The sequence below is a fragment of the Papio anubis genome, chromosome 1, assembly GCF_008728515.1.
Source record: "Papio anubis isolate 15944 chromosome 1, Panubis1.0, whole genome shotgun sequence".
Lineage (NCBI taxonomy): Eukaryota > Metazoa > Chordata > Mammalia > Primates > Cercopithecidae > Papio > Papio anubis.
In genome coordinates this window covers 133,238,293-133,262,186 of record NC_044976.1, presented here as the reverse complement: position 1 = coordinate 133,262,186, position 23,894 = coordinate 133,238,293, and the positions used below count along the sequence as shown (strand labels likewise).

Sequence of the window (23,894 nt, the reverse complement as noted above, 5' to 3'; positions counted from 1 at the left end):
CAGAAATAAAGATGGAACTAAAAAGTGCAGAGAAGTCTTGCTTTTAATTATAGCAACGTACCCCACCTACAGACCATCCTTCCTGAAGAACAACTATTAACTGTGGACAAAAGGCAAAAAAAAAAAAATTACCTTAGAATTCCAAAGAAGAAACAACAGCAGGCACAGTGTGGAGGAGAGCCCATGAGACATTCACCAAAGCTGGCCATATCCTGGGCCATAAAACAAACCTCAACAAATTTAAGGGTAGAGAAATCAGACAGAATGTGTTCTCCGACTATAATAGAATAAAACTGGAAATCAATAACAAAAATACAGTCAGAACTCAATAACAAGTTTTTTAAATCTCTAAAAATATGTATATTAAACAACATTTCTAAGTAATTCATGAGTAAAGAGAAAGTATCAAAGGAAATTAATAAAAATATGTACAACTTAATAATGTGTCAAAAAATCTGGCATGCAGCTAGAATAGTGCTAAGAAGAAGTTCATAATTAAGCTTTTACAGCAAGAAAGTAGAGAAAGAAGAGCAAAATAAATCTAAAGCAAGCAGAAGGAAGGAAATAGAAAAGATCTGAGCTGAAGTCAGTGAAATTGATAATAGGAAAACAATTGGGAAAATTTAGCAAACAAAAGTTGGTTCTTAGGAAAATACCAATAAAATTGAGAAACTCCTAGCAAGACTGACAAAAAAGAAAAGAAAAAAAAGAGAAGATACTGACATCAAGAATGAATTAGAGAACATCATTACAGATCTTGTAGCCATTAAAAAGATACTACTACAAGCAACTTTTATGCTAATAAATTTGAAAACTTAGAAATAATTGACCAATTCCTTAAAAAGCACAAATGACAAAAACACAAGATAAAACAGAAAATCTGAATAGTCTTATAATCATTAACAATTACATGCATAATTTTCAAGATCCATAAACTAAATCTCCAGGCCCAGATGGTTTCACTGGTGAATTCTACCAAATATTTAAAGAAGAATTAACACCAATGTTACATAATATCTTCCAGAATACAGAAGACGAAAGAACACTTCAACTCATTTTCTGAGGTTGCTATCGCCAAATAACCAAACCAGTCAAAACCAAAAAAAAATACAGGCCAATGTCTTTCATGAACTTAGACACATAAATTCTCCATAAAATATTAGCAAAACAAATCCAACAATGTTAAAAAGAAATGATTTGTTTTTGGTAAAGACAGCATCCCACTATGTTGCCCAGGCTGGTCTCTAACTCCTGACCTTAAGCAATCCTTCCACCTTGGCCTCCCAAAGTGCTGGGATTACAGGCATTAGCTAATCCACCCAGTGATTTTTGTCAGTAATCTATTGTCTCCAGTTGTTTTTGCAAGTTAGTTTCTTTGGTTCTCTGCAGTTTCACTACGTCTAGGTTTTTCTTTATCTGTGTCTATCTTGTTTGGAACTTGCCATTTTTCCTGAATCTAATGATCATGGCTTCCATCAATTCTAACAACAAAAAGAAAAAAGGAAAAAAAAAAAAAAAAAAAAAAAACCCTCAGTCTTCATCTCCTCAATGTTACCTCTTTCCCATGTTCTCAGTTCTTTCTAGAATGCTTATTAGAAGCATTTGAGATGTCTCACTCTATCATTCACATGTTAACTTCTATATCCTCAAAACCCAACAGTGCCTGGCATGTGGTCAGTGCTCATCTGTGGAACGAATGAATTATACTAAACCCATTGGAAATCAAAATAAATGCACCAGATCAAGGCAGAAATCAGGCATCTGCTGAAATCCAACTTCCTAGCAGTTGAATCTTTAACCTACTACTCCAGTCAGATACAAAAAGAGTTAAATCTGGGATTGTTTAATGAAAGGAACCAATTGTACAGGTACACCCTTTGGGAGTGTGGGAAGGGAGTGCTCCCTGTTTTGAGGAAATTGGATAAAATGGCTCAGAAAATACGTACAGAACCAACCTAGGGACACATCATCAATGACGTGAAATCAAGATTGGTTCATGTTTAAAGTTTCCTTTTGGGTACTTAATTTGCATTGGCTGTGCACCTACTAGAATATTATCACAATTCTGCAAGGTAGGCACTGGCATCAATATTTTATGTAATTAAACTGAGGTATAAATTGAAGTAACTTGCCCAAAGTTATACAGCTGGTCTCGAACTCCATACAGATAGTTAACTGGCTAAATCCAAATCTGATCCAAGGTCTGCCCAGCCCTAAAGCCCATACTCCTCCCACCACGCCCTGCCACTTGATCAGATGCTGCCTACCGGGTCAAACTTGGAAAACTGAACCAACTCTATCAGATAGAAAGTCATCACTTAGTGCCTTACATTATAGTGTTTGAACCATGACATTCTGGCTTATCAATCTCTAATAAAAATTATTACAATGTGTTAAAAAGCTCTTTATTCATTCACATATATTATTGCATTAAATGTTCACTCCATACCCATGAGTAGAAGCAGCAAAAAGATAACCACTCCACTTTACATATGAGGAACCTGAGATTCACAATACATAATGTGCTTCTTCCAAATTTACAATGTGAGTGAATGGAAGAGTGAAAAACAGCTCGATTTCAGGTCAGCTTCACCCTTCTCTCCCAAAGACAGTGGACACAGTGGTGTGCAGCTCTCATTTTCACTTATAGAATGTTTATAGAAAACCTTTAACAACAGAATTAGAGAAACTAATCAAAAACTTCATAAACTGTGAAGAAATTATATATCATATTTTACTTTTGTTAACTCATTCAAAATTTTACTGACTTTAGATTTCAGGCATTACATTGGTTATATTTACAGTAAAAGTATATGGCATTTTATCATTTTTTTTTCATATCAAGTGAGGCCTGGGGTGTGGTTCTTTGAAAATTTATAAAGAAAAAGTTTGCATAATTATCTGATACATGTAAACTAAATCCTCACCACTTTCCTCTACTACTATAGTGTACCTTACGCCAGCAGTTACCCAATTAGAAAATTTTATCGAAACTTAATGCGAGTTTCTCGTTGCAAGTTTACAACTATTAAGATATGATCATGAAAATGGGTTGGTCACTAATAAACAAATTTGCAAATAGTGTTAAGGATCAGGCCCAATATTAGCATGAACTCCTTCAGAATCAATAAAAGATATTTTTTAAACCAAAAATAATTCAAGTCACCCAAAAATGTATCTATTTCGTTTTTGTTATTAACCACATGGACACCACATGAGGACTGTTTGGATTCTAACAATTTTAAGATTGTCAGAAGCAGCATATGGAGGAAGAAATAGTGCAAAAGAGCTAAAAACATTGCTCGTAAAGCAACAAAGTTCCGATTGCCACTCAAATAGTTGGCAGTACTTCCTTTTGCTGGGGGCAGGCCAAAGAAAGGAGCAGTGTGTGCCTGTGTCACAATTATTCAAGTCCACCTCTTGTCCCATGGAGCACAGCTTAGGCTCCAGTTGACAGAATAATATAAACAGATATTCTGTTGGATGACTTGATTTTATTTTTACATAAAATCTTTCAGAAAAGAACTCTTAATAATTTTGATGTGATACCATTCTAGAGAATAACTAATATTTTTACTTTATCAATTTTTAATTTTAGAGATGGAGTCTTGCTCTGTCACCCAGGCTGGAGTGCAGTGCCGTGGTCCTGGCCCACTGCAACCTCTGCTTCCTGAGTTCAAGGGATTCTCCTGTCTCAGTCTCCCAAGCTAAGATTACAGGTGCACGCCACCACACGCGGCTAATTTTTGTATTTTTAGTAGAGATGGGTTTTTGCCATGTTGGCCAGGCTGGTCTCAAACTTCTAACCTCGTGATCTGCCCACCTCAGCCTCCCAAAGTGCTGGGATTACAGGCTTGAGCCACTGTGCCCGGCCCAATCTTTTTCTCATATGCATACAAGCATGCACACATACACATTCTCGGAGATAATTCCAAAAGGAAGGAAAATAGACAGTCATAGTTCATAGTTTATTACAAATGCATATTATCCAACATGATAGAAATCCACGTGCCCCAGAATGTACAAGAAGGTATGCAATGTTCCAGAGTATCATTGTCAGTTCTGGTTTTATATATATATATATTAAATATACATATTTTTTGAGACAGGGTCTCGCTGTCACCCAGGCTGGAGTGCAACGGCACAATCTCAGTTCACTGCAACCTCCGCCTCCCAGCCTCAAGAGATCCTCCCACCTCATCCTCCTGAGTAGTTGGGACTACAGATGCATGCCACCACACCCAGCTAATTTTTTTATTTCTTTTTGTAGAGACAGGGTCTCACTATGTTTCTCAGGCTGGTCTCGAACTCCTAGTCTCAAGTGATCCTTCCGCCTCGGCCTCTCAAAGTGCTGGAATTACAGGCATGAGCCACTATGCCCAGCCTGATTATCTGTCTTTTGAATAGTGACCCTAATGTGCTTTTCCAGTTCCAGTAACTTTTGATAAAATTTTTCAGCAGTGTCTTCATCTAGGTCCATCTGGAAAAGAAGCAAAAATAAAGATGTCTAGAAAGGAAAATTAAGATGAATAGTATTTGTATAAAAGAAAGTCATTCAATATATGAAACAAAAAGAAAGGAGGCAGCAGGAAAGGGCCATGGTGGCAGACACGTGGGGACTGTCAGGAAACTGAGAGCCTGAAGACATACTAAATGTCAGTCTCAGTTCCAACACTCACCAAACCCACTGATGCTTCCCTTAAACAGCAAGACTGAAAGATCCGAGTTTTGCTATCTCCCCTAACTTCTATATGCCCAGGAAACAGAAGACACCAACCAACTGTGATATCAAAGGACAAAACAGAAAAATCAAGAGTTTCGTGAATTTCTAATGGCTACTCACTTCCTAATATCCATCTGGCTTAGTAAAAAAGCCCTGGTTTGAGCTGGGCTCACAGCCCTCTAGATAAAAGATGATACTTCAGCCCCTGTTGAAACAATGGGTGCCAGAGCCATGAGACTATGTTCTGGCCAGTGAGATGTAAATAATACCTGGAGTCTCTTCAAGAGAAATAAAGCATCCCTTTTTTCTTCCCTTCTTCCATACCACTCTCCAGCCGCAGGCCTGAGGGCCACGCCCTAATGGCCAGGTGGTGACTGCAAGGAACTTGGGTTCCTGACAATTTGTGGAGCTGCCATGGCAGCCTGAGACTGCCTCTCTCCTAAATGCTTTTACATGCAAGAAATTTAAGATTCTATCTGGTTCAATCCATAATTATTTTACATTCTTGTGTTTCATGCAGGAAATCTCGACAGTATGTAAAGGCAAACTTTCAGCCCTTTTAAAATAGCGATATCCTTTTTTCAAGCCAACACAGAGCCTACACTTCAGGAACAGCCTCTTTGTTCACAAAACTGAAAGGCTAAAACTTAAATAAACTTTTGAACATTTTGAAAATAACATTTATTTTCAATCATGTTAGTTTTTCCATAATGGAACTGGAAGAAGCATTACAGAACTCTTCTAGTTCAACCCCATCTTTTAACAGAAGAGAAAGCTGACTTACCCAAATAATCAAAGGTTAAAATACTTTCTTCAATGCATTTCCATAAAATGCTAATGAGTATGTCAGTTTGTAGAATTAAACATTTTTTCCCTTGATAAACAAATCATTCCCTCTAAGTTAACAGACAGTAAGTTCAAATACACTCTGCTAGCCTAAAGTAAGTTATTAGTTTATAATAGAATTCCCCAAAGGGATGTTACAGGTTATGTAAAATTTGGTTTAAAAAACATTCATGGTGAGGAACTGAAAACAGCAGGATTAAATATTTCACACACATTTCTTAACTGTTTCAACTTCTCACAGCCTTTACTTTGCTGATGTATGCTGTACAAGTCTCTGAAAGAGGGGAATGTAATATGAAGCATGGTTCAATTTTACTTGCTACAGGAACTGCTTCTTGCAAATCTTCTCAAGAAACTAGTATCCCACAGAATGTATTTTGAAAAACCTGGAAGGTTCACTTTTAGTGAACAGATAGCACAGGAAGCCAAGTGCATGGCTCCCCTTTCAGCTCATGCTACTAACAGACGCCAAGATCGATGCCAGTTACTTGACTTACCTAACACTCACCTCAATCTTATTTTATCTTAAGCTAATACCTCCTCACAACAGGCTGGATCGTGGAAAATCGAAGGCTGAAATAAACCTTAGTCATGACAAAAGTATAACAAAGTACTTCTCTCAGTTTAAAATAAATGTTCTCATTCCCTAGTATGTAACTCTATGTTTGATTTCATTTTAGATTACACCAAGTCTAAAAAACACAGTACTGATTTGATTTTTTTTCTGCACATTATCCTGTTCCTCTTCAAAACACCAATCTATTAAAGCTGATAATTGTCACAAGCAGAATTGAATACTCAAAGGGAAGTTAAGTTCACACAGAAAAACACTTCCTATTTCATCCAACTTGCAACGTATTTACTGAGCGTCTACCATGTGTAAGGCAGTCCGCTAGGAAATGGGGTATGACCCTCCTCCTCACAGAGCTTACATTCTGACAGAGGAACCCGAAGGTGAACAAGCATGATCTGCAACAGGTACAGGATGTCAAGAAAGCCTACCACAGAGGCACCCAGGCCTGGTCTACAGGGTCACTAAAGGCTATGGGATAAGCTGATCTGAAAGGATGAGCAGAAATTAATCATCAAGAGGCTGAGAGCAGCTTAGGTCAGGAGAACAAGATGTGCAAGAAACAGGAGAGAGCAGGATGAAATAAAATCAGGCCAGTGTGATGCTGGTGAACAGTGAGTACTCAGAGAAGGGAAGCTGGGGGGCTGAGGGACTGGTCAGGAACACGGGCTTAATTCATCAACCCAGCAGCAAACATCAGTGCAACAACGTAAGCACATTTACCTTCTGAGTCATAATGTAATTTCTTCCAAAGCCAGTGGTGGCACTGAGATATTTGATCAGAGGATTGAGAGATTCGGGCTTTTGGTGGAAAAGCCATACCTGGAAAGGAAGGATGTGTCAATGATTTGTTTCTTCTGCCCAAGGTGAGTGAGGCTGGTGGAGATTCACAATCAGCACTTTATAGAGCTCCCCAGACAAATTATAAACATCCTCTCAAATATCATCAGTGAACGGTTTAGCAAACGTATTGAGAACTAATTAAAATATAGTTTAAAAGCACTTGCTTCTATAATCAATTTGTGTTCCTACAATAAACACATTTATTTCTGTAACATTTACCAAAACAAGAGCATCAAAGCCAATTCCATTTATGTTTTCCTTAGCTAATTTCAATTAAGTCAAGATTTAATAATCTACTAAGTACTACAGTGCTAGGTCCTTAGGTTTCCAAAGTGAATAGCAAAATTCCTGAAGGAGCTCAATGGAATGAGGGAGACAAACATAAAGAACTGACTCAGATACAATGGGTTTTTAATGTAGGACAATTCTGATCCATTAGTAGAGGCTGCCTCTGGAGCTCTGGGTTGAAGAATATTCAGAGACACCACTTGTGTACAACAGAAAGGAGTATTATAGCCCATTAGTAATGTCTGCCATTGATGAGGAAACACACGCAACCCATTTCCATGTGTGATTTAAGGAACTCGACTGGCTTCCTAATAAAATAACAACTTGATCCTCTAAGAAAGGGAAGAAAATCTTCATAGAGGGGAATGGTGTTGAACTTTGTTATCTTGGCTGTTGACCCACAAGATGCTCTTTCTCCATGGGAAATCACGGACTGATTGTGCAGTCATCGTCCTGCTTTGCCTGCCCCTCCAGCTTTCCACTGCTCTGTCTCTCCTCCAGCTGCTGGTGTATCCTGCCTCTAAAGAAGTGTTTTCCCTATAGTCATGGTGCCCAGTGCCATGGTAAATGTCAAACTTGCAAACTTCACTCCTAATGTTCTGCACTTAGCCTTATAGTCCGCTTTAGCTCCAAACAGGACCTCGATTATTCACAGAGCTTATTCTCTTATTATCTCTTCTGTTGAAATTATTTCTACTACGAGTGAACCTGTAATTCACATCTGCTAAGCCATCATACAAGTTATAAAAACTTCAGTAACATACCAGCGCTTCTGTTCCATTGTATGGTGTCAAAGTGAATGCATTTGCAAAAAAGCGAAGCTGCAGAAAAGAAAACAACAGTTATTTTTGTGGTAGTTTAGAATACAGTCACAAAATAATTATTCATTTAAATATTAAAAAAGAAAACTTGCCTTTCTGATTATAGAACATTTTTTAAGTAACAAAAAATAGAGGTCAAAAAAGAAACATCACTTAATCTCCATACTCCAAATCAACCACTTTTAACACGAAGGTCTATTTAGTTCTGATCTTTTCTTTATGCCTGCCCTAAAGGAGAGCTATTTCTTCCTGAGCCCTAAAGGGAGAATCATTTCCTAAAAATAGCATTTTTCAATGCGTGCCAGAGAAACGATGGTCCTGCAAGATGTTCAAATCACAAAACAAAAATATGGTTCTATAGTTACATAATGTACAATTATCCCCTTTTTGGGAACTTTTAATGCGCATGACCACTTTGAAAACTTAGAGAAGTCCAGTTTAACAATGTTTAACATGGGTTTTCTGAAATTATATGATTACAGAACTCTTGGGATCTGTGGTGCATGAGCAATGAAACATTCCTTTAAAGAGAAGTGGACACTCAAATGGTGGTGTGGCAGTAATACTTAGAAATATTAAGCAGAGGTTTCACATTTAGTAAGTTCAAAACCTCAAGTTAAATGGCATTCAGGTTCATTCCTTAAATCATTTCCCAACCCTTAAACACATCTTCTAGGTCCCAAAAAGAGATTTCATGAGCTAAGAAAAGAAGTATTCATCACTTACTAGCAATATTGCCGGCATCAACAGTGTCCATATAAAGGGAGGCAGAATTCCATATGTCAAATTGGTCAGTGCTGTACCTGGACACACCACATTGGAATACAGACCCTAGGAACAGACAGGGGTAGCAATAAGACTTTAACTTAATGTATATTGACTCAGTCCAGCTACATGCTAGTTAATAAAAGAGGTATGTACATGAGCCAGAAGTCAGGTAATAAAGAATTTACGTTTTGAGTAGTCTCTGAAGGTGGGTAAAACATTTATGTTGAAGAATCATGTATTAAGAGAACCCACTGTGAGAGGCACCCAGGATGTAAAAATTAGTAGGACAAAGTCTCTATTCTCATGAACCTTGCAGTATAAAAAATAACCAATCTTAAAGCTGGGGGAGAAAAGCAGGGCCTGGTTATCTGAGTTTTCCCTATTATTGGCTTAACTGAAGATCAACTTTTCAATAATCATGAGCATTTACGATTAAAAGATGTACGGAGTACAGTCCTTGCCTTCAAGAAGTTTCTGGCCTAATAAATAGACAGTTAAAGCTAAAGTATGTGTCTGTTTCCCTGCAGGTACATAAGACCCATACGTCTAGCTTGAGGTGGGTGCTTCCGGCATCAGGCTGTATGTGCTGTCACTTTCTCCAACTGAAGATCTCTAAATCAGGTCCTTAGCCTAGAACTCATTTTAGAAAGTTCCACCCTATAAAGAGAGCCCCAATTAACACAGAGCTTATTTAATCTAAAGGGTCCTAAGTGATCTATAGTTAAGCCCTGGAGCCCTGGGACTATCATGAGGATAAGTCTTAGCTCGTGACTTTTTTCTAGAGGATTGCTGGGAAATCAAGGGGACTCTCAGGGATGGTTGATCCATGTCAGGCAATGCCAAGACTCTGCAGCACCAAATAAAGGAGGAAAAGCCTCCAGGTTCTGTTGCTTAGGGTGCTATCTGTTCATTGAACTGTCTGTTACAGACAGAACCTGAGAATCCCCTTGATTTACCAACAATCCTCTAGAAAAAAGTCAAGAGCTAAGACTTATCCTCATGATAGTCCAAAAGTTTTTCCTAAGAAAATAATGTACTCTGCCCCCAAAACAGCTAAGGAAAAGTTCTTATTCTAGGAACTACCTAGGAACACTTGTGGACTATTCTGTCCTAAACGAAGAAATCTTCAAACTAAAATCCAGGGTTTCCAACATATATAATTTTCTGATGTTGAGAGATAAAAAAAGAAAGAAAGAAGAAGACAATCTTAACCAAGACTGTATCCTTCCATTTGTTTAATTATAGGGATTAAATTGTGATGATCCTGAGTGTTTCTATATGGCTTGAGTCGGGGAGGATGCATGGATGATTCAAGTCTATCAGGCAGTCTATATAGAACCTGACAACATTTCCAGTAACACAGGGCTTCAAAAGGAATACTGTAATGTCATTCTTTCTCAGCTGCTTCTTTCCTCATAAAGGCCAGGGAGAAAAAGTCATTGGCTGAGAACCAATCTCAACAGATTTTACAAGCAATAGCTAAATCTCCCTCTTTCATAAAAGATAGAATCCCAAACCTTACTTGATAACTGAGACTTAAATAGAATCCCAGACCTTTCTATGAAAGGAAAAGCTAATCCCTCTAAAAGGGAGTTCTCAGAGTACCAGGAAGCAGTTGTGACAAGTTTTTAAACGTCTCAAGAAACTTCAGAAGGAGGTGCACAATGGGGCCAACATGCTGAGTCCAACCTGCAATATTAGCCTATACAAGAACACGTACAGGCATCTGCAGACCACATGCACCAACACCTACACATGTGCACACACCCAAAAAATACATGCACAAACACATGTGCACACACCCACAAAACCCGTACACGTACATATGAACCCCCTACACATGGGTAGGCACACAAATACATATCCACGCTCATGCATATCCACATGTATGTATTTGTACAGACACATGCACATACAAACTCACATTCTGAATACAAAGCACTGCTGTGAGTGCTTCATCCAGATCCCCTCAGTCCATCTTCCCAATAAATCTGTGAGGCAGGCACTATTACTATCCCTATTTTTCAGATGAGGAAACTGAGGCATAGGGAGATTAAATAATATGCCTAGGGTTACAGAGTCAGGATTCAAATTCAGTCCTAGAAAGTATGCTCTTAGCTTCAACTTTATAAGAGGCATGATTCAGGCTGGGTGCAGGCGCTGTAATCCCAGCACTTTGAGAGACTGAGGCAGGCAGATACCTGAGATCAGGAGTTGGAGACCAGCCTGGCCAAAACAGTAAAACCCTGTTTCTACTAAAAATACAAAACGTGGGTGTGGTGGCACATGCCTGTAATCCTAGCTACTCGGGAAGCTGAGGCATGAGAATCACTTGAACTCAGAAGATGGAGGTTGCAGTGAGCTGAGATTGTGCCACTGCACTCCAGCCTAGGCAACAGAACGAGACTCTGTCTCAAAAAAAGGGGGGGCATGATTCTAAGAGCCAGATCACAAAATACCACCTGATAAAGGTAGCCATTCCAGAATAAGCCAGGTCTAGACTATCACATAAGGCTTATATTTCTATGTCTAATTCATGATCCAAGAAGCTCCCTTGAGGGAAAACATAATTCTTGATCATCTTTTTATTTCACTTTTCTCCTCAACCCTAAACCTGGCCCAGTGCCCTAAACATGGTAAGTCTTTTATAAATGTTAGTGAAATTAAACTTCTCCATAGCCCCATACTCATACAACACTGTTAATCAAAGCAAACAAAAGAAAATGTCCAAGGGGAAGACTGGAGATTTTCAGGTAAGAATTTAGACCTGGGCAACAGAGAGATAAAAGAAGCAGTAAACTGCAGACCATAGTGGCCACAAGGACTCAGTATGACCAACAAGGGTCACCATCCCCTGTAAAACATCCTATAAACTGAGATCCTCATAGAGACAGAGCTCTGGGAGTCTTACCTAAAACCACCACTATCCAGAAGGTTTTATAACTACTTCACTGTCCTATAAACATCTGCTATGACAACCACTAGGAGGCAGCATGGTGCAGGGGGAAAAGTCCAAGCCATAAAGTCAGCCAGCCTCGGGCTCAATTTTGAGCTCCACCATTTACAAGTTGTGTGACCATCGGGTAAATGACTTAAGTTCTCCGAGATTTAGAGTCCTCATCTGAAAATGGTTATACTTAAACCCACCTCCATATAATGAGGCAGGTATTTAATAACACACACAGATGAATACAGAACCTGAAACACAGCAAGTACCAAAACAGTAGTTATTATCACTTTTAGTAGTGTCACTCTGTTAACATAAGTTAGAATTCCTGAAGAACCACAGAATGATGAATGAACTACCTGTAACTAAAATGTCAGGAGCTAATTATCTCTGCCCTAACATTTTCGTATACACCAACTATCAATCTAAACTACAAAAGTTAGTGGAAAGCCAGCTACCTTACTAGGAAATCAATAGTAGGTAATTAAGAGAACCTGCCCTGCCATTTCCATATCACTGAGATGGGCCTTACCTGCTGGTTGAAGTTCCTGTTCAAAGCCACACTCAGAAGGTCAGTGGCATATTTGGAAGAACTGTAGGGCTCCTTGCCTTTGCTGTGCTGGAAGTCCTCGAGGCTGAAATTAGATTTCCTTGCATTGCGAGACGATGTCCAGATGAGCTGAGATGGACTGTCACTGTGACAAAGGAGAGGCTCCAGTTCCCGAATCTGGGTGAAAGAAAAAAAAAAAGAACAAAAAAGTATTAAAATATACTGGCAGAATAGAGATAACAATTTTGAAACCACTGTACATCTATACTGAAATTGAACAATTAGGAGGGAGGTTGGTGGGAGTCAGGTTTGTCACTGTTGAAGTGAGACATCACAAATAAGCATGGGGAGGAAGCTAGAATGATCTATATGGTAAGAGATTAGGGTCAGAGACATCAGTATTAACTAGTTATCTAAAAGAGACATGAATTAGTTACACAGAAAAATATTTATAGATATGCATACATACATGAGTTAGTACGCTAGTACGCACACACATATCTCTGTAGTCTATTAGCACAGAGGGTTTAGAAGACACTGATCTCTCAGTAGCAATAAGCACCCAGATCTTGGTTTCTAATAACCATTCTCTGATAAAAGAAAACATATGTCTTTAGAAAAGTATCTGATTCTAGGACTGAACAAGGAAACACACAAGATGATTCTGAAGCAACTTGTGGTGCCAGATAGTAAGAAACTGCTCAAAATGAAAGCTAAAACAAAAACAGAAAACCACAATGATGGGGGTGTGCCAAAGAGATACAGGAGCCAACTGAAAGAGCTCCCAGTGGCTAAAAGTGAAAACATTTGAGCAAGAAAATAAAATAGTATTTATAATTTCAAAGCAGGAAATACATATTCATGAGTTCATGTGGAAAAAATAAATGACTGAATAAAGACATAAATAAAAGAGAACAGACAAATCTCCCTTGCAGAAAAAATCCAAACAATTTCTGTAGATAACCCACTCTCTTAAGGAGGTAAAGCATTAGCCAGTATGCATTGGCTGCACATAGTAACTTTCTTTCTTTTTCTCTTTTCTGAGACGGAGTTTCACTCTTGTTGCCCAGGCTGGAGTGCAGTGGCATGATCTCGGCTCACCGCAACCTCCGCCTCCTGGGTTCAAGCAATTCTTCTGCCTCAGCCTCCCGAGCAGCTGGGATTACATGCATGTGCCACCATGCCCAGCTAATTTTGTTTTTTGATAGAAATGGGGTTTCTCCATGTTGGTCAGGCTGATCTCGAACTCTCGGCCTCAGGTAATTCGCCTGCCTTGGCCTCCCAAAGTGCTGGGATTACAGGCATAAGCAACCGTGCCCGGCCCAACTTTCTTTCAAAAAGTAGAGTATGAAAGGGGAGAAAGAAAAAGTAACTTAACAATGGAGAAACCTGACAAACATTACTTCAAGCCAGGAGATCAAGGTTAATATCAACACTGAGAAGTCATACTGATAGAATACACCCTTGATATGATGTCATGAGAATGTCACTTTACCTCTGTGACATTCCTCCCAAAAACCACATTCTTCAGTCTCACCATGAGAAAAACATCAGACAAATCCCAATTGACAGTCTACAAAACACTAAGCAGTACTCCTCAAAACAGTCAATGTCATCAAAAACAAGGAAAGTCTGAGAAGCTGTCACAACCAAGAAGAGCCTAAGGAGACATGACTGCTAAATGTAATGGGATCCTAGAACTGAAAAAAGACATTAAGCAAAAACGAAACCGGCATAAGTGTGTACTTTAGTTAATAATAATGTAGTGAAATTGATTCATCTATTTTGACAAATGCATCATACCAATGCAAAATGTTAATAGGGGAATCTGGGTGTAAGGCATACAGAAACTCTCTATATTATCTCTGCAGTAATTCTGTAAATCCAAAACTATTAGTACACTTATTGAAGAAAAATCTACTAGGAAAGCTTCCAGAAGTATTCCATGCTTACAATAAACAAGCTAAATGCAATCAAGAAAACTCAAACATGAGATTAAGTCAGTTAACTGGTTGCTCAACTATAGCAATGCCCCGTGCCCAGAGCTTTACAGAAACTATCACACCAAATATTAGCTTATTAAGCCCACAGCTTTTTTACCAGGATAAAATGGCCAAAGACATTGGTCTCAAACACCTCCTGAAGTCCATCAGCAGTGATCTTATCACCCTGGGTCAGCAGGCCTTCAGCTGTGGAGAACATATGAATCACTTTTCTGAAATAGCAGAAGATAATTGCATGACTTTTTAAAGCTTCTTTAACTGGAAATGCTGAAAACACTTCCCAACCCATCCCCCCCCCCCCCCCCCCCCCCCATAAACTATACCTCCCTTGATTCTGTAATGACAGGAATAAAAATACCTGTTTCTCAGACTGGATTATTGCATTAAATGAAATGCCAAAGTCCCTCCTTCCCCCAACTAATTCACAGAAGTACTTACACACGTATAGCTCACACTACCAATAGGAACTTGAGTCTCTCAAAAATCTGCTGCTAAAACTCTTTACCTCTTCCCCAATCAAGTTACAGGTAAACTGTTCTAAACGAATAATAAGCTATGCCAAAGGGAAAAAAGTCTTCCTGTGTATAAAGTATGTTTAATTGCCAAAAACAAAGTTAAACAGGTTGTTGTTTTAACTGGGAATTCTTCAAACATATTAATATAGTGTTCTGCTGTGAGGTCAATTCAGTAGGTCAAGGCCAACATGGAGACAGACAGAGAGAGAGAGAGAGAGAGAAAGAGAGAGAGAGAGAGAGAGAGAGAGAGAGAGAGAGAGAGAGAGTGTCTGTCTGTCTTTTAATGAAAAAGAAGTAAAGCAAAAGTACTGGTATAGTAAGTAGCACATAGTAAGAATGCCTATTTATGAGTAAGTGTACTGGGTCACAAAGTAAGATTTATTCCTATAAATAAGAATTCTCCCGGTTGTGTTTCAACATTTTTGAAATTTTTGAAAGCCACTACACTAATGTGTAATGAGAATTTCCCAGGAAGACATTAGTTCTCTGCATTTCCCCAACCTACTGGTCACAGCACCTGACATACAACTGGGAAATAGTTCAAAGTAGCTTTCCTGGAAGTTGGAGTCTCTCTGAGAACTCTGCCTAATTTCAAAATGTTCTTGCTAATAGGCATATCCAGGCAGACCAAAAAATGATCTTCTAAACCATTCAACCATTTAGAATGTACTGGGACTTAGAATACCATACAAAACAGAACTTTCAGCACTCCCCACAAAAGAGGATTGCTTTTCTTTCATGATATGGTTGCATCATCTCCTTTTTCTGTCTTCAACCTTTTCAACGACCCCTTACCTTTCATCCCCCCAACTTAACACACCAGCAAAACTAGGCAGAAAAATGAACACATTCCTTCCAATCAGTTCATCCAGAAAATGGAAATTACCTTGAAAAGAGGCCAAAGAAAAGTGCTTTGATATTTAGCTGTGGATTAGGCATGATCCCAGCATTTAGATATATACAGTCTAATCTCTGAAACCTGCAAGTAAACAACCAAACGAGATTGTGAGTTGCAAGTAAAAGCATCAGGTCAAGATTGTGCATTCTATCTCTAGAGTGACTAGAATCAAGGAGGCCTAAGAAAGACAAAAAATACTTTTTAAATTAATAAATTAGCCACAGCAAGCTGAGAAGAATTTACAGTACATTAAAGTTACAGCATTTCTTTCTCAACAGTTTTTCTTTAGCCACAGTAAACACCTGAGAATTCTTTCTTTGGTAGTGGCTTCAAACAGAATCTGTGGACTTTAAGTAAAACCTCTGATCAATAATTCCTTCCAGCTCTGTTCTCTCAATAAGGAACTGCAGCAACCCTCTATCTGTTAAACCCACTCCACTCTCCTCATCTTACAAAGTCTCTTGCTTTTAAAAAAAAAAAATCCACATCTCCTCTGGTTGATAAGTAAAATTTATATAATATTGATATTCACCTGACTTGATCTATTAATTTTGAAATCTGAATGCCAAAATATATAATAAAACAGAAGATCCATGTGGAAACCTTTCAGTGTTCATGGACAAGTCCTATGTATCATAAAATAATGAAAGTTCATAAGAATACAATGAGATTGTAAAAGACGAATCAGGGTAAGATATTCTTGCTGGGCTCCCTCCTGAATACTTGTCATGGAAGGGATATGAAATGATGAGTTGAAAAAGCATTTTCAGTTTTAAACGTATGTAAGCCTTCATCTAGATGTACTGGTTTTGAACTAGGTTCAAGGCAGGTAAAGCCTGCTCTCATGATACTCACAGACACCATAAATATTCGGAATATCTCCTAGAGTTCTATGTACCAAACTGTCTCTGACTAACCCAAGACATTAAGAGCCACAGCTTCTAAAGTTAGGACCCTGAACTACATACATGGTCTTCAATACAGATCACATACAAATATTTCTTCATCATCCTATAAATAATTGACAAATGACTCAAATTATTAAACTGACCATTTAAAATGCTGATATTGTTACCATCAGTTCATCACATAAGTGCCACAAAGATAGTGTGAGTTCATCCATTGTTGCTTGTTCTATTACCTTATTTGCCAACTTTTATCTAAGAATATTAACATATTTGGCTAGGAACAGAGAGGAAATGTTTAGTAAAGACACCAAATTAAGCTCTGGCTTCAGTAAAATGGCATACCACTCATCAATAAAATAATTGACACATTGCTCTAATATGGATAAAACAGAATCACTGTTTCTTACTAGTTTTCATCTGCACATATCTAATAGAAGACAATGCTACAGATAGAAAGACCAGGTGTCAGGGATGGTGCTACTTGAGCCTTTAGAAGGAATCTCAAGCTCTCTTTAGCTCTAGTTGACTTCAAGCTTAGAACTGAAGAGATCCATTTGAGCCACTGAGTGCAGTTTCTTGACATAAGCAAGAATCTATCTGGACACTTTCATATATTCCATATTTGTGAATATCATTACAACCATCATTTCCTAAACTTGAATAACACCAACCATCTCAAAAAAAAAAAAAAAAAGGCTGTTTTGCGAACTAAAAAAATACCTCAAAAGTTCACTACAATGCTGATGACAGGTACCTGGGACAACTCACTGGTACCACAGCCTCACTGCCTTGAATCTGTGCTAAGTTGCTAAATATCTTACAAAATACTAAATTACTAAACTTGTGATAAAGTACCGAATATCTTGAACCTTTGAAGGCATTCGGGAATAGTCACTACTATAAACGTTAAAACTTTAGGTCTCAAAAGTAAACTGCATCGGAATGGGCTATTATTAACTGGGAAATGAAGGTTCTTTTCTTCCAAATAAGAGAATATAACAAAATCTAAACAAATCAGGTAAGAAGCCAGCTGGCTAAGAAAGTTTGGGAAAAGAATGCCTGTAAACATGATTTAAAAGTCGTAACTTCTCTCAACTTCATAGTTTTTATCTCCATAAGGACATTCAGTATACAGTTTCACAGCCCTGGAGACTCTTAAGTTATGGAGGAGTAGGGGATATGGAATATATCACAATTTATGTGAAAACAGAACCTAGAAAATCTCCTCAGGTTTTTTTTTTTTTTTTCTTTTTTAAGATGTGGCAGAAAACTCTAAGAGCTCAGCAGTATTGGAGACAGAAACCACATTTACAAAGGACTAAGGCCACACTGAGAAGAGCCAGAGCGAAGAAAACTAGCTTTCACTTTGTAACTGGTGCATTTGGAAGAGGGAAATGCAAATTATTATCAATTCACATAAAATACAAAGTATTTTTCTTCAGCAAATGTCTTCATTAAGAAGGGCTTCCTTGTTTCTACCCATTTCATTTTACTGTCCAAGGAAACAAGGTAGTTATTTGTCTCTTAAGTGCCTCAATACTAAAATATTTGAAAATTAATTATTCAAGATAGTCCTAGGGCGGCATAGACTAGTGCAGGGTTCTTGGCCTATTTTCATCATACATTCCTCCTAAAATTTAAAAACAAACAAATAAATAAAAAGCCATCTCTGCCCAGAAAAATGCATTGTGCACCTACATGCAATTTTGTGTTCACTTGCAGGGGAGTTATACGTTATACTCTATAAGTTATACTCTATTCCTTCACATACCAACTGTTGATCAAATGTCTATTACATGCCAATTACTGTGAAGGTGTGAACAAATCTTTACTGGCCTAGGGAAAAAAATACCCCTTAGGAAGCAGGGAGAAGCCCTGGGGTCTTGGACTCACTCAACTAATATAAGATTGGATGACCTTCCTAGGGACATTACCCTTATTTCTGTGTCTCAGTTTCTTCACTTGTTAAATGTCACTACTTGCCTTATCTACTTAATGAATTCATTATGTGAAGGAAAGATGTAAAAAATGAATTCAAATGTCAAAAGAGTTACCTTAACGTAAGGCAGTGCAACTGATCACACATCAGGATGTACTTATAAATTAGTCTCCATGAAATAATTATGATCATGATTGAGACTGAAAATGTGGTACCAGGCACAATGGCTCACGCCTGTAATCCCAACACCAACTGATCACACATCAGGATGTACTCATAAATTAGTTTCCATGAAATAATTATGATCATGATTGAGGTTAAAAATGTGGTACTGGCCGGGTACAATGGCTCACGCCTGTAATCCCAGCACTTTGGGAGGCCGAGGCGGACGGATCACAAGGTCAGGAGTTCGAGACCAGCCTGACCGACATGGTGAAACCCCATCTCTACTAAAAATACAAAAATTAACCAGGCCACCGTGGTGGTGTGTGCCTGTAATCCCAGCTACTCAGGAGGTGGAGGCAGGAGAATCACTTGAACCCAGGAGGCGGAGGTTGAAGTTAGACAAGATCACGCCATTGCACTCCAGCCTGGGTGACAGAGCAAGACTCCATCTCTTAAAAAAATTTAAAAAAAAGAAAGAAAATGTGGTACTGAGACACAATGGGTCAACCTATACAGATTTCCTCAATATAACTGCTTACACTGCACCTGTTTCTTTTTAGGTTTTTCTTTCCTCTCTTATTTTATTAAGTGTTATGCTGCACAATCACATAAGAAAAAAAAAATCCATCAGCAAGAGATATACCTTTGCTTAAGTTCCTTGGAGGCCCGGAACACGGACTGCAGGTTGCTGATATCCACCTGGACAATGGTGACCTCAGCAGTGGGGTGAGAGGCCAGCAGAGAAGCACGGACAGCTTCTGCCTTGTTCCTATTCCTGCACGCCAAACACAGATGAAGCTCATCATCTTCCGCCAGCAGCCGCTTGCAGAGGGCCAGGCCAATGCCACTGGGAGGACAATTCAGACACAAGATGTGGGTTATCTGGGATGGCATCAGGTAGAGGCATTTCTCTCTGGTTCAGAAAACTGTGTCAACTTGACCTCCAGTGAGAAGCCCAGAAAAACATAAAAGACTCAACAATTATTTAAGAATGGAGGAATCCTCCACTCCAATAGTCACTTGCTTGAGACACAGTCTAGTTTGTGTTTTTCTCATTTTGAAAAACTTCAATGACACAATAACTGGACTGAAAACAAGAGTTGTTCTTTAGTTTTGCTATTACTGGGCTCTATCCTGCCAGTGGTTTTCATTTTGTACTTATTATGCCACTCATGAGAATGATTTAATATATCACCAGTAAGGGCTGAAAAGAGCACCTTATTAGCTGTTTCCTATGTGCATCTTTACTTTGCTGTCTAGGCTCCTCAGGGGCAAGGGCTTTACCACCTATTGGTATCATAAACCCCATAAGGAGCACCAGAAATCTCCGATAAAGGAACAGATGAATCTTTCAGATGAGGCATCAGTAACATGGCAGGATGTACAAATCCCTCTCGACAACTATGGTTAAATAATAGAAAAAGAAAGAACTCAACGTGATTATGTAGAAGGTAGGAATACACTAAATATTAGATGAGGACCAAGAAAAGGGAAGCAGGGATGAGTACAGCATTTGGAGACAAAGAACTTCAAAACCAGCACTGTAAAACCGCATAGGAGTGGTGACATCAGTCAGATCAGCCTGGCTGATAGCAATGAAAAGTTGGGTAATAATTTCTCTTTCATGACTTAAGCTGATTCCAGGAAAATATATTAATAGTTAAAACCCAAAAAGAGCCTGGAACCATCAGTAATCTGTTAGCACCAACAACAAAGCATCAAAAACAGTTATTTGTCCTCACATGAGAATAATAGGTATTTAATATATAATTGCACATATCACAATATATGTAAAAGAAACAGACAAAATCAATTCTGACTTATTTCAGTACCTTCCACATAAGAAGCATCAATCAACTGTTGAAGTCACTTGAGAGGGTATGCTAAAAAGTTGCCAACTGCAGACACCTACCAAGCTGGCTTAGTTAATATGCATGTGGTTGAATAATTGAAAGTGGATCAATCTTAAATGTTTAACATGTCCTCTATCTTAATCATTTAAAAATGCCAAATGCAACTAGTAGAAAAAATGGTTTGATTGGCTTCATCCTCTACACATTTTTCATGGAAGTGCAAATGACAGGTAAGAGGCTGAGAGACTAAGTGAGCAACCCTGGAATTATTATGAGCTAGTTATTCTGCACCCCAACCATGCCTTCATATGAAAAGGTTAACTTTCTCTGGGTTTCTGAAGAGTGTGTTAGCTCTCTAGCACTGAGCTAAATGGAAGGGGATTGTTTTTTCTCCACAGTCCTAATGCTCATGGGTGTTCAAATTTGTAGGCAAAAGGATTGTACAGACAAAACACCTGTAGTATAAGACATGATCACGTGGTCAGGAGCAAACTGCTGGGCACTCACGATCAATACGAATAGCAGGCAAAGATGGAAAAGGGGCGGAGCCCGCGTGAGTACCCTATTCCCTTGATAACCTCAGGATCATCACTGCCACACTCATCACTTACTGATGTTCTAGTTTTCCTTTTCACTGTCATGTTTAATACCAAGTACCAGTTACTGAGCACCTCAAGAGGCCGGCACGCTCTACACCTGCTGCAGAGACTCCGGGAAACCTAGGCAAAGCCAGGGGCGGGCGCTTCCGGGGTCCGTTCGTGGAAGGTCGCAGATCCCTGCTCTCTCGGCCCCTCATCCGCTGCCACCTCTGCCAACCCAAAGGAGGCCTCACCTGCTCGCGCCGGTAATCAAAACCACCTTTCGCATCTTCGCGCATTCACACTTCCAAGCAGTGAAGCAAACGCCGCCGCTGCTTTCGGAAGTCCTAAGATTTCGGGCAGCAGCCGGGCCCACCTCACCCGTCACCAATCAGAGTACGGCCACGCCCCGCCTCCCGTTGCGTCATCGAGTCTGCGCTGATCCCTCCAATCTCAGTCCGCCAACCGCTCCCTGCCCTCGGAGTCGGCGTCGGGTGAGATAGGCCGAGGGGAGGAGCTGCGTGACGCAAAGCCCGGAGCCTTTCAGGCTCTTCTCGCTCCGCCTCAGCGCAGGTGTCCGTCACTGCCGCGTAGGGCTTATTGGAAGCCGGATCTTTAATCCTGGTGGGCGTGTCACCCGGCCTAGCTCTTAGGAGAGGAGTAACACGCACTGGGTCTGTGCCCTGGCGTCTGAGATTGGCACTTCATTGCAGGAAGGCCTCACGGTATTTGCACCAGTGCCCATTTTAGAGAAAAAGTTTGAGTCTAGGAGCCAGAGTTGGGCGACTATTATTTAATTTTCCACTCCTTTTTGGATGTGTAGATCGAGGCATTGTGCCACTTCACAGCCCAACTTCTGATCCCAGACCTCCTCCTCTAAAGAAACTTATTTGAGAAAATGAGCACTGATTTTGTTAAGAATTTTATGTAGAATCATGCGTAAATTACCAGTATTCAAAAGTTGGAATGTGGCGTGGAATCAGAATCTCAGAACTTCATTAGCGAAGTACTGAGAATGTGTTGTAACCTCCTATATCAGTGCATCTCAAACTGTGCTGAAGGGCCTGTTTGTGTTTCCAAGCCATCCCAGATGGGTGCTTTTAGAAAATACAGAAAAAAAAAAAAAAAAAAAAAAAGAAGTGCTAGAAAAAGAAAAGCAAAAGGCATACAAAACACAAGCCCCGATTTTTTATTATTAGATTCAAGACTTATAAAAATACTCTGCCAAAATGAGGCAGAATAGGGTTTGGAGGCAGGGTACTTAAGGCCAATTCGTGTTGACTTCCTAGAGCTCAATCAAGGAAAAACAGCAAGGGCTGGGAGTAGGGAATCTGAGACCAATTGGTGCTGGCTTCCCAAAGCTGGATCAAAAGGAAAACACCTGGTTCTGGGGGCCGGAAAACTAGGGCCAATTAACACCAACTTCCTAAAGCTAAAGAAGGAAAAACCCCATTTCCCCACCTCCCAGTAGCAAAGGATCAAAGGCTACTCTCCCTACAACCTTCTGGTCCCAGACCAAACTGAGGGTTGGGCTGCTGTTTTTCAAGGTCCAATAACAAGATGCACATGAACTGGGGAAGAGGAGAGTTCTTATTTCTGTAACCGGTTACAGGGAGAAGGCCTGGAAATTATCGCCAGACTAACTCAAAATTACAGTTTTTCAGAGCTTATATACTTTCTAAGTGATCTGTCTACCTGTAAGGGTGCATTTATCTAAAGACATAAGTGATTAACTTCTTTTAATCTGTAACTAAGGTCTGAGTCCTGAAAACCTTCCTCTGGAGCCTCAGCAAATTTACTTAACCTAAATGGGTCCAGGTGCTGGGGTGATTACCCTTGTATTTTCTCCTGCTAAGTCATGGAGGTTTGAGGAGTTCCCTTAGACCCCCCAATGAACTTGTTTGTGGAGGCCTGGGGAGTTTCTTCAGACCCACGATAAAACTTGTTTAATCCTAAATGGGGTCCTGTTAAGAATTCCTTCGTTATTTTGTCATGCTTTAAGAGGCCCAGGAAAGGCCTAGGCAAAATTCTTGATGGGCTTTTGTTACATCCCAGCCTTTGTATAAGGGCACTGGCTTTTAATATTTAACCACTTAGTCAGTACTGAAACAGTTGTTAGTGAGACCTGGCCTGCCACACTTCCACCATGTCTCAGATGGAAAGGGAAAGTGCCTTGGATTGGCTGTGGGCCAAGCACTAAGCATGGGCCATGCCATCATCTGCATAGGGCACACATTCACCTCAGCCTTTACTTAGCCATAAACCAAATCCTTCATCCAGGTAAGGGGTAGCCCATGGGGACCTCAAAAGAACTACTTAAAACCCAGAAAACTTTGTAACTTGGCCCTTGAGCCACTTGCTCAGGTCCACTCCCACCCTGTGGAGTGCTCTCTCAGTTTAATAAATCGCTGCTTTTGCCTTCACGGGTTCGTTCCTTTGTTACTTTGTGCATTTTGTCCAACTTTTCGTTCCAAATGCCAAAAACCTGGATGACTCACACTCAAGACCCTGCTTCCAGTGACAAAACTGCTATCAAGGTTTCTAATGCTTACTCTAGGTTTCCATATTTGTAGTAGACTGGTAATGGGACCATCACTAGCCCCAGCTCACACGGAATAAAACTGTGTATCATACATCAAACTCTACTGAGCATACTTTAATCTATTTAATGGCCTCTT

At 39.5% G+C, this 23,894-nt stretch overlaps 1 protein-coding gene across 5 annotated transcripts; it reads right to left on the bottom strand.

The window, feature by feature from the left end:
- Window positions 1-3,954: 3,954 nt before the first annotated feature.
- HSD17B7 (hydroxysteroid 17-beta dehydrogenase 7) lies at window positions 3,955-22,332 on the bottom strand. 5 transcript variants are annotated; one of them, XM_003892991.5, is made up of 9 exons: window positions 21,471-21,645; window positions 19,429-19,632; window positions 15,762-15,854; window positions 14,458-14,572; window positions 12,340-12,534; window positions 8,819-8,923; window positions 8,036-8,092; window positions 6,864-6,962; window positions 3,955-4,480 (listed from the first exon to the last, which is right to left on the bottom strand). In XM_003892991.5, exons 1-9 carry the CDS (start codon window positions 21,503-21,505, stop codon window positions 4,358-4,360), a joined length of 1,026 nt encoding a protein of 341 aa, XP_003893040.1. In that variant the 5' UTR covers window positions 21,506-21,645; the 3' UTR covers window positions 3,955-4,357. The 5 variants fall into 5 exon arrangements, 4 of the variants coding, with proteins under 4 accessions (XP_003893040.1, XP_021782022.1, XP_021782025.1 ...); XM_021926330.2 differs by lacking the exon at window positions 15,762-15,854 and having other exon boundaries at window positions 21,471-21,648; XM_021926333.2 differs by lacking the exon at window positions 15,762-15,854 and having other exon boundaries at window positions 14,458-14,546; window positions 21,471-21,646.
- Between the last annotated feature and the right edge of the window lie 1,562 nt (window positions 22,333-23,894).